The sequence below is a fragment of the Lolium rigidum genome, chromosome 2, assembly GCF_022539505.1.
Source record: "Lolium rigidum isolate FL_2022 chromosome 2, APGP_CSIRO_Lrig_0.1, whole genome shotgun sequence".
NCBI lineage: Eukaryota > Viridiplantae > Streptophyta > Magnoliopsida > Poales > Poaceae > Lolium > Lolium rigidum.
This window is the reverse complement of record NC_061509.1, coordinates 183,513,061-183,528,215: the sequence shown is the minus strand read 5'-3', so window position 1 is coordinate 183,528,215 and position 15,155 is coordinate 183,513,061. Positions and strand designations below refer to the sequence as shown.

Below are 15,155 nucleotides of genomic sequence, written 5' to 3'. Positions count from 1 at the left end.
GCCATTATCCTTTGTGGGTGTGGCTCGGAGAATAGGGTGAGCCTTCGTGGCGTTGGGGAATCTTTCGTGGGACCTCCACTCCTCCAAACGTGACGTACCTTCTTGCAAAGAAAGGGAACACGGGAATACATCCTCGTCTCCGCGTGCCTCGGTTATTTCTATACCCGAGCTTACTTTTCTTGTGATAGCCATCGTGCTTGAAGTACATATATCTTGCTATCACTTGTGCTACATATATCTTGTGCCTATCTTGCTTAGCTCTAGTTGTTGTTGCTGCACTTAGGTGAGCCTAACATATTTAGGGTTTGTGCTTTTAAACTAAACGTTAGTTTAATTCCGCATTCTTACGAGCCAAATCCGTAAGAGTTTTTAAACGCCTATTCACCCCCCTCTAGGCGACATCTCATCCTTTCAGAGGTAATAACGAAAAGGTAAAAGCATAGTAGGTCGCAAATTTTTTGCCACTATCTAGTTTCTACTACCAGGTTAGCCGAGAGTTTGTAATAGGGAAAAAATAGGAGCATTTCAGGTTATCCTTTGAGATGCTCGGACCTAATGCTGGCCATCGGCCCGGCATGGCATGGCCTAGGCATGGCCAGGTAGGCACACCCCACCATCTCAGAAAAAGCACGCCCCGCCAATATTTTGTGCCTGGCCCAGCTTCACGAAAGCCTGATGCAGCCTATTCTGTTCCAAGCTCGAGGCTTAAATATGTTTAAAAAGACGTGAACCCATTGTAGTGGCGTATGACTTGCTCCTACGTCCCGTTGAGCGGGATTCGAACCGTGGAGCAAAATACTCCCTCCGTTTCATCAAAAGTGTTAACTTTGTCAAAATTTGGATATATCATTTTTGGTGGGACGGAAGGAGTACTTTTGATTTTTTTTTCTGTAAATATGTACTTTCGTGCTGTGCCCCGGCCGGCCCACGTGCGTAACAGCGAGAAAAAGCCCGTCCTTCTCTGGGCTTTGTGCCTGGCCCGGCCCAATTGTTTCGTGCTTTGGGCCCAAAAAAGCCCGGCCCGATGTCGGACCCTGTCTGGTGGACCCTCGTGCCCTTAGCTAACGCCTTCTTGTGCAAAACGCTTCCCTGCCGTTCCGGTCAGCCGCTCTTACCACCATCGAAGCCGGCGGCCGGTGGCAACCGAGCGGAGCTCTCGCCGCTTTCTCCCACCAAAGCTGAACGCCGGCGCGCGCTGCGATCTACTACCCCCCGCATCCTCCCACATCGCGTGGGATCCGTGCTTCATCGGTGGCCGGCAGGTAATAAGCCCTAATCCCACTCTCCTCGAATTGCTTGCCCGCGCATCTCGATCCATTCCCTGCAGGCGCTGATGCCCGCCGAAATTTTGTCCACTCCGTGCGCTGTTCTGCCTCTTGCCCGCGCCTCCGCGTGGCCGTATTGGGGCAAACCCTCGCACTGCCTGTGTTGGGCTCTCGTTAGTTGTTACACGTGCCGACGGCCCGGCGATCTCCTTCTCCAATCCGAGTCTTCCACCACCCGAGCTGTTGCTGCCGTTGCGGTGATAGAGCCGTACCTCGAGTTGCAGTGCTCACCAGCCCGCTGCGGCATAGGCTGCAACTGCTGGGACATGTGAAACCAGAGGCGTAGCACTAGTAACTGAAACTTTCGTCCTGACTTCATCTGGCTCAGCGTCTACTGCGCTGGCATAGGCGAACTTGCCCGTAAAGTGCCTGTAGCTTCTCTGTTGTGAATGTATATCTGTTTCATAGAAGAAGTTCTGTGGTCGTGTACTAAACCAACACAGAGCTAGTGGCTCTTTCAGTCCATGTTGGTTGGAGCAAGGGGCTCGCTCTCCTGCAAGTACCTGGAATGGATCAGTTGACATTTTGTACCCTTGGCCAGCTACCATAGAGTTCAAATCATATAGCTGATCTTATTTCTGTGAAGAGTTGTCGGTCAACTCTGTGATCCTGATTGTAGTTTGTTACTGCAAGTTGTGCGATTCCTGTAGTTTCCTGTCACAGTTGGTAGCTTTTATATGCAATTGTTTCTGCACAAGTTCAGGAATGTTGACCGTATTTGAAGGAGTTGGAATCCTTAAGCTATGGTACTGCGATTTGCATAATTGTTTGAATTAAGATACATCAGGTACTATGGACATCAGTGCTGGTATTTGAATTTGGAACAAACTAGCCCTGTAGTTCTTTAAAATGTAGAAATAAGTATTGGTGCTAAGTGTTTTTTTGTGGGTTGCTCATCGTATATCCCCACTTTCTGATATGAGCATCCTCTGTTGTTTTGCTTTATAATAAGCAGTCATAGATAACTGGTACCTCTTCAGAGCATAAGTCAGAAACACTAGTTTTTTTGTATATCTTTTTAGTTTGTAATTGATTATTTCTTTAACAGAAATACCACCATAGATATGCTAAAGTGCCACTTAAGCAAAATACCACTCGAATATTATGCCTTCATGAAATACTACTGCAAAATGTGCTGTTAAGTTTGTTGCTGTGGGGATTTAGCTTCGGCTGGTTGGGCGAGTTGGATAAACATGTCTAACTTCTTTGTATTTCTGTTGTCCAACATCCACTTTAGAAGTCTCATACAGCCCTTGTGATACCACCCTCTGTCCAAGCAGAATATCTGTGTGATTCTGAAGATGTGCTAATCTTCCTTTATTTAATTAATGATTAGATTTTTTAATGTACTGTTATGTGAAATTGCAGGCTCAGTTGGTGCCTAGGTGAACTAGTGAACTGAAACTGTATTGCTATCTTCCGGTTCTGGTGCAATGGCCTACGAGATCAGCGAAATCAAAAGTAAAGCTCTGTTCTCATTTAGCACTACTACTTACTAGCTACTACAAGTGACTAAAGCACTTACATTGATTTTGGTTTTGATATTCAGTAAAAATGAGGATGGCAACTGTGTCTCTTCCTTTTAAATCAAGTTGAGCAAATGGAAAATCAAAGTACCATTGCAAATGTGTGTAATATGGTGTCTTACAATTTTTGGAATATGCAATGGATCTGATCAATGTCAAACGATCATCTATACTGGTCCTTAAGAAGTATTTAAAGACATTTTGAACACGCATTTCCAAGTTTTGAAGAAGTATGGATAAATTCATATACAAGACCCCCAAATAATTGCCAGTTTGTCCATATACGAATGTTTTTAGCAAATGGAGTACACATATAGTTCATGATATAGACCCATGACCTTTTTTTTTGTTTACAGCATACAGATCAACACAATTTGCACAATTTTTTTTGTAGCTTCACACTTCATGCTATAAAGTACATGTAGGATCTTACTGGATTCTTACAGAAGACTCGATTTTTTTTTACTTCATCTTGACATTTCCACCTTTTGTTGGCGTTTTTATATACGATTAAGGCTAGCAATATTAAGAAGGAAATTACCACGTATTTGCAATGCTAGTTCCCCAATGACCCTCATCGTGATGGCATATTGACTGTTAAATATCTTTGCGATGGTATTTTGACAATTGTGTCTGTTCCTGTTACTGCAAAACTGAGTGGTATACCACTACTTCGTAATTGTTAGAAAAAAATCCAGATGACCCCTGAACTTTGAAGTAAAGTTCATTTGATCTCCCGAGCTGCAAAACTGGATATTAACCCTGTATTCTTTCACTTAATGCCGTGTGTCCAGTTTAGAGGTGGCTTTGCCATGGTGGGCAACAATGTGGCAAAAAATTGCTAGTACCAGTTTTAGAGGTGGGAGTGTACAGATTGCAAATGTTTAATAATATTGCCAGTTTTTTTCCTGTACACACTTCGGCTCTGATATGTGTAAACCATATATTTCTCACGTTGACTTTATTGAAAAATTTGAATCAAACTGAAATATCGTTTACTTTAAAACAACATAAGAGAAGAAATAATTTGCAGAAATTTTAACGAGTTTATACTTTACTAGCAAAAGTGCCCGTGCGTTGCACCGGGAGAGATCAGATTTGTATTACAAAACTTACAAAATAATTATGGCGCTTTATGGAACTCTTTGTTGTTTCTTCATGCCACCATTACCGGGTCACCTTCTCTCACTACAATAGAATAATCGAATCAGAGATACATATGTACAGTGCGGATATTTTCATGATTAAATGATAACGGTAGAACCAAGATGATCACGGCTTCATCACGAATTTAACATATGAGAACTGACGGCGGCACACCTCTTCCACACCTGCGTCCGCAATGGTGAGATTGCTTCACTGATTTATAACTTGAAAGCTGCCAAGAGATTAAAAGTTGATCACACGATGCCATCGCTGCATCTCAGATCCTTTTTTGCTGACCCTCCATAAAGGCTGTGGCCAGCTTTGTTGCAAAATTCAAGCTGCAAACGCCACTGACCACACCTTGGTGCTCCTTTAGGCAACATTGACAGTCGGCTGAACATACTGGCAGCAGTGAAACATAGCAGAAATAGTAGTAAGAGCAAGTACAATAGAGTCCAGTTAGCTGACTATAAGACATTAAATAATATATTTTAGATGAGTTGGAGGAGAGAGAAGAGGAGAGAGAAGGGAGGTGGGCTACTATGCAATAGCCAGCTCTTGCACGTGCTCCTAGGCATCTTGTGAGAGTGAAAGGTGGGCCATATATTAGTAAAGTACTACATTCTTATAGCCAACTATTGTACATGTTAGCTATATGATGACTACAAATGATATAACATCTTATTATAGCCAACAGTTGGCTATACTATTGGAATTGCTCTAACAGTAATCAGTAGCAAAGCACCATCCGTAACTTTTAATTATAAATACCAATAAATCTCATTCCATCTCTCTTCTCTCTCAAATCAGCTGAGCCAAGCCACTGTGTATAACATCTCTCTACTCGAGTAGCAGCGATTCATCCCTTTCCTGACCAAAAGGTTCCGAGAGCTCAGCCCCTCTAGACCAAATTGCATTAGCAGCTCGTACATGAGTACATGACATACTGAATGACACACAGGTATGCATCTCTTGCTAGTCAAAAGTAGCAGGTTATCTGGAAGAGAAAAAAGAACAGGTTACCAATATCAAAGCATCGAGCTTTGCGGCGAAATTAGTGGCTCGATCCGTGCGTCCAATCCGATAGTATATAAAGAAGAGCACTGGCCAGAAAAATCAATCCAGGAGCGTCACACTATATATTTAGAAAGATCCTTCGATTTTGTGCAAAATTCATCATCATTATTGTAAAACCAGTGTATTATCCCCAATTGGAGACCTCGGTACTGAATTCCGAAATCCCCTCTCCCTTGAATATCCCCTTCTGTTGTATCTGGAATTAAATTGGGAGAAACTCCGGTTGAGCTGGCTTCTTCTCGGGTGGCCTTATTTTGTTCATCGCTAGTAGTCTGAAACCGCTCGCCTCGTCCAAGCTCCGATCGATCTGCACCCGGACAGGAGCTGCATCGAGGCATTGCGGAGGCACGCATGGAGCTGGCCGCCTCCATACACCGCAATAGATGTCTCGTGGGGAGCTGCGCCGGGAAGCTCTGGCCGCCGTCGCAGCCACGATGCGATCCAAGGACTGTGTCGGGGGCTCAGGGCTAACAAGCGCGGCGGCGTGCGGGTAGTCAGCTAGCCTGTGTAGCTTGGGCATGGTAGCCGTGAAGGCAGATCCCTGATTCTCCTCTCCCGTCCGTCTCCTTCGAGCTGCCGCTCGCCAGATCCTCATCAACTGAAGGACATCGGCTGGCTGGGAGGGCCGATGGCGTGGAGGAACTCTTCTTGGAGGGAAGATGCTTCGGCTGGGAGTTCCGCCACTGTAGAGGCCCGGTCATGGGCCTCATGGCCGTGGTGGGGGACTGGGGGGAGGAAGGAAAGACGGCAGAGATACCCGTTTACTCGTTGGGCGCCCCCAAAAGATTGGAACAGGCGAACGGCGACGGCGTAACTCGCCTAGTTCCAAAATTCCGACTACCCGCTTTGCGTCCCTGCAGGCGTCTATCCGCTAAGTCGACGGCGTTGAGGAATCGAGCACAGGATAGCGGTCGATGGCGGCGAGGAATCGAGAACATGAGGTTGTGGGCGATGGCGGCTGGAAGAGGATTTAGGCGAGCCGTCCGTGCCGACTTTATTGAAGCTATCCATGGTAGGGTTCCTGATGGATTCGGTTCAAGAGTTTGTATGACATACGGCAAGTAGTGCTACGCCCGCTCGTCGCAGACCCCGCCTCTCCTTGTTCCCAGGAATCCCAGCCAAACGCAAGCGAAGATAAGAGACGAACCGGTATAATGGCAATCTTTTGTACTTTATACTCCTGAGTACATGTGCTCTTCTTATTCCAAGATGTTTTACAGGTGTTTTGAAGTTCTAAATTTTGTAAAATAATCTCACATGTACATGTTACAATACATTATGTCTCTGAAATGTTTCATGAAAAATTGGGTTCATTTGTTGCCTGCACTACGACTGCATTTGGCATTCTGGTGGATTATGACATCCCTGTTTTCGCAGCCAGCTTTTGCCGTTTGGTTAACCAACTTATTCCTGCTCTCATAGCTACTTTGTTACACTATACTATAAAACAATTTTAGTGCAACACAGTTAGCAATTCATAACATAATTCAGCAGCCGGAAATTATGGCTAAAAGGACAAGAATGAGGGGGCTAAAAAGCATCATTATCCTGACCATTGTTTTCCAGCATAGGTCACGAAAATGCCGAATGCACATAATGCCTGGTTATATATGTTTTTCTTAGAAATCTTAGTAGCAAGCGAATTGTTCTAAATCGCTGCCTTCGTGTGAGCCTGAGCTCAGATTGAAGTTATCACTTGCACAGGGGCTTTAAGAATAGTAATATGATCGAGAGTAATCAAGTTCAAGTTACAGAAAGTTGGCACATGTTTATATTTTCTTCTTTTCAGATGTAAATTGAAGTACTAATGATCATATTTCAATGTAGAAATTGGCATAGGTTTGGTGGGCTTTGGCATCCTATTCTCATTCCTAGGCGTTATCCTTTTCTTTGACAGGGGTTTGTTGGCTCTTGGTAATGTATGACACACCAATTCACAGAATCTTCTTGTTTTATAGATCCTTATCAAATGAGATAATAATGCCACTTTATTCTTGTCTACCTTGTTTCTTCCAGATTTTCTTCTTGACTGGAGTAGGCCTGTTACTAGGTTGGCACTCTATGTGGCAGCTATTTACAAAGAAGGCAAATATTAAGGTAGTCAACACTTGCATAGACACATATTTTCTGGAATCTTAGACGGATACTTTTTTTTACTTGAAACTTAGATAGATATATGGCGTAACATGCTTCATCAAAGCTCAAAACTATACTTAGTTAAATGCAATGCTACATTATATTATCTTCTATTCGTTGCTTACTGAAGCCAGATTTCTTCTTGAATGTGTATGACTATGACATGGCTCTCTTGCATGGTTAAGCAAGCAGTTGATTACGTAGGTGTTATATTTTCTGTTTTGCAAAGGATACTAAAGGTGTTGATTGCGAGTCTGGTTATGTGCTGCAAAATTGCTAACGTTCGTAGATTAACCATGGATGGACAGTATATAATACATAGAATACTGATTGCATATCGCATTCTCTGAGACAACTATATCCATCAGGAAAATTCAAGTCTCCTTTGCAACAATGCTATAGCATGCTGCTCTTTATTAGTCTTGTTCATTAGACAGCGAAATGCTGACCACATTCATGCGTCTCCCAGTTCTACATGTTAAAGAGATGATGCTAAATTTTCTGCAGGGATCTATACCTTTCTTCCTTGGTCTGTTTCTCCTGTTTGTCCGATGGCCTGTTGCTGGTATGATTATGGAGCTGTATGGATCTTTTGTCCTCTTCAGGTCATCGCCTACATCAACCCAATTCTTTGTAATACTCATTTTTGGATGATACTGAGTTTTGCTTTCATTCTGCAGTGGTTATGGGGCTCCTATCCAAGCCTTCATATATCAGATTCCAATCATTGGATGGATTCTGCAATATCCCTTTCAGGTGAACTCTTCAACATTTGTCTTGCATATATGGCATTACACTTAACTGCTGCCTAACACATTTGCTGATATTCTCAATCTGCACTTTTCTGGAGCACTAAATTCTGTGGTATTCACTGTAGATTATACGTATAACTGATGCTTCAGTTTCCATCTTCTCTATTTCTGCAGCTGTTTGGTTTGAGGCGTAAGCGTGCTTGATGGCTTTTGGTGTGAATTAATTCATGGGAGAAATAGCATACTGCGTGGTGTCAGATTGTCAATATGAAAAATTGCTGTAGCATCTACCTTCTGCTACGATGCTCTTAAATACTCGTGTGTATCTGCAAACTATGGGCTTCCTAACCTTCTAGTTGTGCTGGCGTCTTTGCTCTTCAATCAGCATGCACTGGGCAGTAGTTTGATCTTCAATGTTCATGGCAGAGGTTTCAAATCATGTGATTGGATTCTTGCTTTTACTAAGAGACGCTGACCCTCGTTATCTCATCACCCCAACACACTATGTAGGAAACTGTTGCTTGATGTGTTTGTTTCTGTTTTTTGATGCAGTTCGTCTCATGCTTGAGGTTTCAAATTAACTTGTACTAAATCATGAGACAGTGGATCAAAAAGGGAAATGCATTCAGCCGTGTCATAATTCATAAACAGTGGATCGGATTTAACAAAGCATGGTGATCGCCTCACAAAGCATGCACGTTGTCACATATCCTCAGGCCGTTTGGTGTTTGACGGCATCAAAAGGTGGAGCAGCGGCTCCGGGTTTATTGAAAAAAAAAAAGATCTCAGTCATCATTTTTTTTACTATCTCTGGCCATAAATAGATGTTTTAGATTTATCAAAATTTAGATTAAGTTGTTTTCTAGAGATAGAAGTCATGATAGTAGGACTATTGAAGCCGTCCAGTGAAAGAGAGAACATTATTCACGGATTGTCATTGATTTTATTGTTAAATGATGTTTAAAATTGTAATACTTTCTCAAATCTATAATCGGTGTTGGTGATAAAAATGTAATATACTTCCTCCAATCCACAAAGTTATACCAACCGACAACTTATTATGGATCGGATGGAGTACATGAAAATGTAATGACATGGAGCCATCAAACTTGCAGAGAAGCTGCAACCTAGTCCTCAAACTCAAAAATCATTTCACTTTAGTCGCCATACTCAGAAACTATCCCACTTCAATTCTCAAAATTGCTAAAGGGATCAATGTACCGTCCTTCGCTCCTATGCATGTTTCTTCTTCCTCCTTATGAATAAACATGGCGTACGATTTCGGTGCATTGTTGCGTACTAGGATGAGAACGGTTCCTATAGGGTTTTTATTTTTATCCCCAGCACCTTATCGTATCACACCCCAACCCATTAGTTGTTGAAATATTGGGCCCACATTTGGTGGCCCATACTAGATTTCAGATTTTCCCTATAAATCTCAAAGCCCACTTAGTGGCAGCCTTGTGAGTTTGAGCCCAAGTTGGTGGCAGCTCACTAGGGAGTGGCAAAAGGTGGGATGTTTAGTCCCACATGGAAAGTTGGGAGGAAGTTAGACCACCTTATAAGGTGGGTTGTTCCACCACTAGTAAGTGAGTGAGAATAGGAGTGCTACACGCGCGCGCTCCTCCTCCTCCTTGCTCGTCTCGACGCGACGAGTGGATTGAGCCTCGAGCCGAGACTTTCCTTACTTTTTGCAGCTCAGGAAAACGAACAGAGTCCTCGACGGACGCGTCGCGGTTAGTCGGTTCGGGTCGCTGTAACCGACTCGAAACGTGCGACGTGGGCTGCCATCGTAGCCTACTCCGACATATCGATAATTTCTTATGTTCCATGCCACATTATTGATGATATCTACATGTTTCATGCATACTTTATGTCATATTTATGCATTTTCCGGCACTAACCTATTAACGAGATGCCGAAGAGCCGATTCGTTGTTTTCTGCTGTTTTTGGTTTCGAAATCCTAGTAAAGAAATATTCTCGGAATTGGACGAAATCAACGCCCAGGGGCCTATTTTGCCACGAAGCTTCCAGAAGACCGAAGAGAAGACGAAGTGGGGCCACGGGGCGCCGCCACACTAGGGCGGCGCGGCCCTACTGTGTGGGTCCCCCGTGACGCCTCTTGACCTGCCCTTCCGCCTACTTAAAGCCTCCGTCGCGAAACCCCCAGTACCGAGAGCCACGATACGGAAAACCTTCCAGAGACGCCGCCGCCGCCAATCCCATCTCGGGGGATTCAGGAGATCGCCTCCGGCACCCTGCCGGAGAGGGGAATCATCTCCCGGAGGACTCTTCACCGCCATGGTCGCCTCCGGAGTGATGTGTGAGTAGTTCACCCCTGGATTATGGATCCATAGCAGTAGCTAGATGGTCGTCTTCTCCTTATGTGCTTCATTGTCGGATCTTGTGAGCTGCCTAACATGATCAAGATCATCTATCTGTAATGCTATATGTTGTGTTTCTTGGGATCCGATGGATAGAGAATATTATGTTATGTTGATTATCAATCTATTACCTATGTGTTGTTTATGATCTTGCATGCTCTCCGTTATTAGTAGAGGCTCTGGCCAAGTTTTTACTCTTAACTCCAAGAGGGAGTATTTATGCTCGATAGTGGGTTCATGCCTCCATTAAACTGCAGGACAAGTGACGGAAAGTTCTAAGGTTGTGGATGTGCTGTTGCCACTAGGGATAAAACATTGATGCTATGTCCGAGGATGTAGTTATTGATTACATTACGCACCATACTTAATGCAATTGTCTCGTTGTTTGCAACTTAATACCGGAAGGGGTTCGGATGATAACCTGAAGGTGGACTTTTTAGGCATAGATGCATGCTGGATAGCGGTCTATGTACTTTGTCGTAATGCCCAATTAAATCTCACTATACTCATCATATCATGTATGTGCATGGTTATGCCCTCTCTATTTGTCAATTGCCCGACTGTAATTTGTTCACCCAACATGCTATTTATCTTATGGGAGAGACACCTCTAGTGAACTGTGGACCCCGGTCCATTCTTTACATCTGAAATACAATCTACTGCTGCTATTGTTCTTTACTGTTCTTTGCAAACAATCATCATCCACACTATACATCTAATCCTTTGTTACAGCAAGCCTGTGAGATTGACAATCTCACTGTTTCGTTGGGGCAAAGTACTTTGGTTGTGTTGTGCAGGTTCCACGTTGGCGCCGGAATCCCTGGTGTTGCGCCGCACTACATCCCGCCGCCATCAACCTTCGACGTGCTTCTTGGCTCCTACTCGGTTCGATAACCTTGGTTTCTTATCGAGGGAAAACTTGCTCGCTGTGCGCATCACACCTTCCTCTTGGGGTTCCCAACGGACGTGTCATCTACGCGCATCAAGACTGTTTTCTGGCGCCGTTGCCGGGGAGATCAAGACACGCTGCAAGGGGAGTCTCCACAATCCAATCTCTTTACTTTGTTTTTGTCTTGCTTTATTTTATTCTTGTTTGCTGCATTATATCAAAACAAAAAAAATAGTTGTTAGCTTTACTTTATTTACTGTCTTGCACTCTATATCAAAAACACAAAAAAATTAGTTACTTGCATTTATTTTATCTAGTTTGCTTTATTTACTACTGCTAAAATGGGTACTCCTGAAAATACTAAGTTGTGTGATTTCACAACCACAAATAATAATGATTTCCTATGCACACCTATTGCTCCACCTGCTACTACGAGCAGAATTCTTTGAAATTAAACCTCGCTTTCATCGAATCTTGTTATGAGAGAGCAATTTTCCGGGTGTTAGTTCGATGATGCTTGCTTGCCCATCTCAATAATTTTGTTGAATTGTGTGAAATGCAAAAGTATAAAGATGTAGATGGTGACATTATAAAATTAAAATTATTTCCTTTCTCCTTAAGAGGAAGAGCTAAAGATTGGTTGCTATCTTTGCCTAGAAATAGTATTGGTTCTTGGACTAAATGCAAGGATGCTTTTACTGGTAGATATTATCCTCCCGCTAAAATTATATCTTTGAGAAGTAGCATAATGAATTTCAAGCAATTAGATAATGAACATGTTGCTCAAGCATGGGAGAGAATGAAATCTTTGGTAAAGAATTGCCCAACCCATGGACTGACTACTTGAATGATCATCCAAACCTTCTATGCAGGATTGAATTTTTCTTCGCGGAACCTATTGGATGCAGCTGCTGGAGGTACCTTTATGTCCATCACTCTTGGTGAAGCAACAAAGCTTCTTGATAATGTGATGATTAATTACTCTGAATGGCACACGGAAAGAGCTCCACAAGGTAAGAAGGTAAATTCTGTTGAAGAAACCTCCTCCTTGAGTGATAAGATTGATACTATTATGTCTATGCTTGTGAATGGTAGATCTAATGTTGATCCTAATAATGTTCCTTTAGCTTCATTGGTTGCTCAAGAAGAACATGTTGATGTAAACTTCATTAAAAATAATAATTTCAACAACAATGCTTATCGGAACAATTCTAGTAACAACTATAGGCCATATCCTTATAATAATGGTAACGGTTATGGGAATTCTTATGGGAATTCTTACAACAATAATAGGAACACACCCCCTGGAGTTGAAGCTATGCTTAAAGAATTTATTAGTACACAAACTGCTTTTAACAAATCTGTTGAAGAAAAGCTTGGGAAAATTGATATACTTGCTTCTAAAGTCGATAGTCTTGCTCGCTGATATTGATCTTTTGAAATCGAAAGTTATGCCTAATGAAAATCATAATAATAAAATTGTTACTACAGCAAATGCCATCCAAGTTAGAATTAATGAGAATATAAGATTGATGGCCGAATTGCGTGCTAGGTGGGAGAAAGAAGAAAATGCTAAAGAAGATAATATAGCTAAAGTTTGGACTATTACCACCACTAGCAATGCTAATGCTCCACATGTTGCTGCACCTCCTACTAATAATGGTAAAAGAATTGGTGTTGGCAATGTTTCCACTTCTAATGCAAAGCCTGCAAAACTGCCGAAAACTGCTAAAACTGCTGAAACTGCCTATGATAAAACTGCTGAAATTTTTTCAAACATTGGGGATGATGATCCCATTGCTTTAGATTATAATGGTTTGGATTTTGATGATTGCCACATCTCTGAAGTTATAAAGTTCTTACAAAAACTTGCTAAGAGTCCTAATGCTAGTGCTATAAACTTGGCTTTCACAAAACATATTACAAATGCTCTCATAAAAGCTAGAGAAGAGAAACTAGAACGTGAAGCTTCTATTCCTAGGAAGATAGAGGATGGTTGGGAGCCCATCATTAAGATGAAGGTCAATGAATTTGATTGTAATGCTTTATGTGATCTTGGTGCAAGTATTTCTGTTATGCCTAAGAAAATCTACAATATGCTTGACTTGCCACCATTGAAAAATTGTTATTTGGATGTTAATCTTGCTGATCATTCTACAAAGAAACCTTTGGGGAGGATTGATAATGTTCGCATTATGGTTAACAATAACCTTGTCCCCGTTGATTTTGTTGTCTTGGATATTGAATGCAATGCATCTTGTCCCATTATATTGGGAAGACCTTTTCTTCGAACTGTTGGAGCTATCATTGATATGAAGGAAGGTAATATTAAATATCAATTTCCTCTCAAGGAAGGTATGGAACACTTCCCTAGAAAGAGAATGAAGTTACCTTTTGATTCTATTATTAGAACAAATTATGATGTTGATACTTCGTCTCTTGATAACACTTGATATACACTTTCCGCGCCTAGCTGAAAGGCGTTAAAGAAAAGCGCTTATGGGAGACAACCCATGTTTTTACTACAGTACTTTTACTTTATATTTGAGTCTTGGAAGTTGTTACTACTGTAGCAACCTCTCCTTATCTTAGTTTTGTGCATTGTTGTGCCAAGTAAAGTCTTTGATAGTAAGGTTCATACTAGATTTGGATTACTGCGCAGAAACAGCATTTCTTTGTCTGTCACAAATCTGGGCCTAATTCTCTGTAGGTAACTCAGAAAATTATGCCAATTTACGTGAGTGATCCTCAGATATGTACGCAACTTTCATTCAATTTGAGCATTTTCATCTGAGCAATTCTGGTGCCTCAATAAAATTCGTCTTTACGAACTGTTCTGTTTTGACAGATTCTGCCTTTTATTTCGCATTGCCTGTTTTGCTATGCTTGATGGATTTTTCTATTCCGTTGACTTTCAGTAGATTTGTGCCATGTACAGAAGTGTTAAGAATGATTATGTCACCTCTGAACATGTAAATTTTAATTGTGCACTAACCCTCTAATGAGTTGTTTTGAGTTTGGTGTGGAGGAAGTTTTCAAGGATCAAGAGAGGGAGATGATACAATATGATCAAGGAGAGTGAAAGCTCTAAGCTTGGGGATGCCCCGGTGGTTCACCCCTGCATATTTTAAGAAGGCTCAAGCGTCTAAGCTTGGGGATGCCCAAGGCATCCCCTTCTTCATCGACAACATTATCAGGTTCCTCCGCTGAAACTATATTTTTATTCCATCACATCTTATGTGCTTTGCTTGGAGCGTCGGTTTGTTTTTGTTTTTGTTTTGTTTGAATAAAATGGATCCTAGCATTCATTGTGTGGGAGAGAGACACGCTCCGCTGTTGCATATGGACAAATATGTCCTTAGGCTTTACTCATAGTATTCATGGCGAAGGTTAAATCTTCTTCGTTAAATTGTTATATGGTTGGAATCGGGAAATGCTACATGTAGTAATTCTAAAATGTCTTGAATAATTTGATACTTGGCAATTGTTGTGCTCATGTTTAAGCTCTTGCATCATATACTTTGCACCTATTAATGAAGAAACACATAGAGCTTGCTAAAATTTGGTTTGCATAATTGGTCTCTCTAAAGTCTAGATAATTTCTAGTATTGAGTTTGAACAACAAGGAAGACGTTGTAGAGTCTTATAATGTTTACAATATGTCTTTTATGTGAGTTTTGCTGCACCGGTTCATCCTTGTGTTTGTTTCAAATAACCTTGCTAGCCTAAACCTTGTATCGAGAGGGAATACTTCTCATGCATCCAAAATCCTTGAGCCAACCACTATGCCATTTGTGTCCACCATACCTACCTACTACATGGTATTTCTCCGCCATTCCAAAGTAAATTGCTTGAGTGCTACCTTTAAAATTTCCATTCTTTACCTTTGCAATATATAGCTCATGGGACAAATAGCTTA

The 15,155-nt window shown here is 41.9% G+C and overlaps 1 protein-coding gene across 1 annotated transcript; it reads left to right on the top strand.

Annotated features, from left to right (window-relative positions):
• The first annotated feature begins 1,102 nt into the window (after nt 1-1,102).
• Nucleotides 1,103-8,349, top strand: LOC124687811 (vesicle transport protein GOT1-like). Its single transcript, XM_047221549.1, has 7 exons — nt 1,103-1,262; nt 2,694-2,786; nt 6,902-6,993; nt 7,091-7,171; nt 7,718-7,815; nt 7,891-7,966; nt 8,137-8,349. Exons 2-7 carry the CDS (start codon nt 2,759-2,761, stop codon nt 8,164-8,166), a joined length of 405 nt encoding a protein of 134 aa, XP_047077505.1. The 5' UTR covers nt 1,103-1,262; nt 2,694-2,758; the 3' UTR covers nt 8,167-8,349.
• Nucleotides 8,350-15,155: the final 6,806 nt, after the last annotated feature.

Coding starts and splice junctions, on each gene's coding strand:
- LOC124687811 (XM_047221549.1), top strand. CDS start 2,759: ATGGCCTACGAGATCAGCGAAATCAAAA. Junction 2,787..6,901: donor CGAGATCAGCGAAATCAAAA/GTAAAGCTCTGT, acceptor ATTTCAATGTAG/AAATTGGCATAGGTTTGGTG. Junction 7,967..8,136: donor TTCTGCAATATCCCTTTCAG/GTGAACTCTTCA, acceptor CTATTTCTGCAG/CTGTTTGGTTTGAGGCGTAA.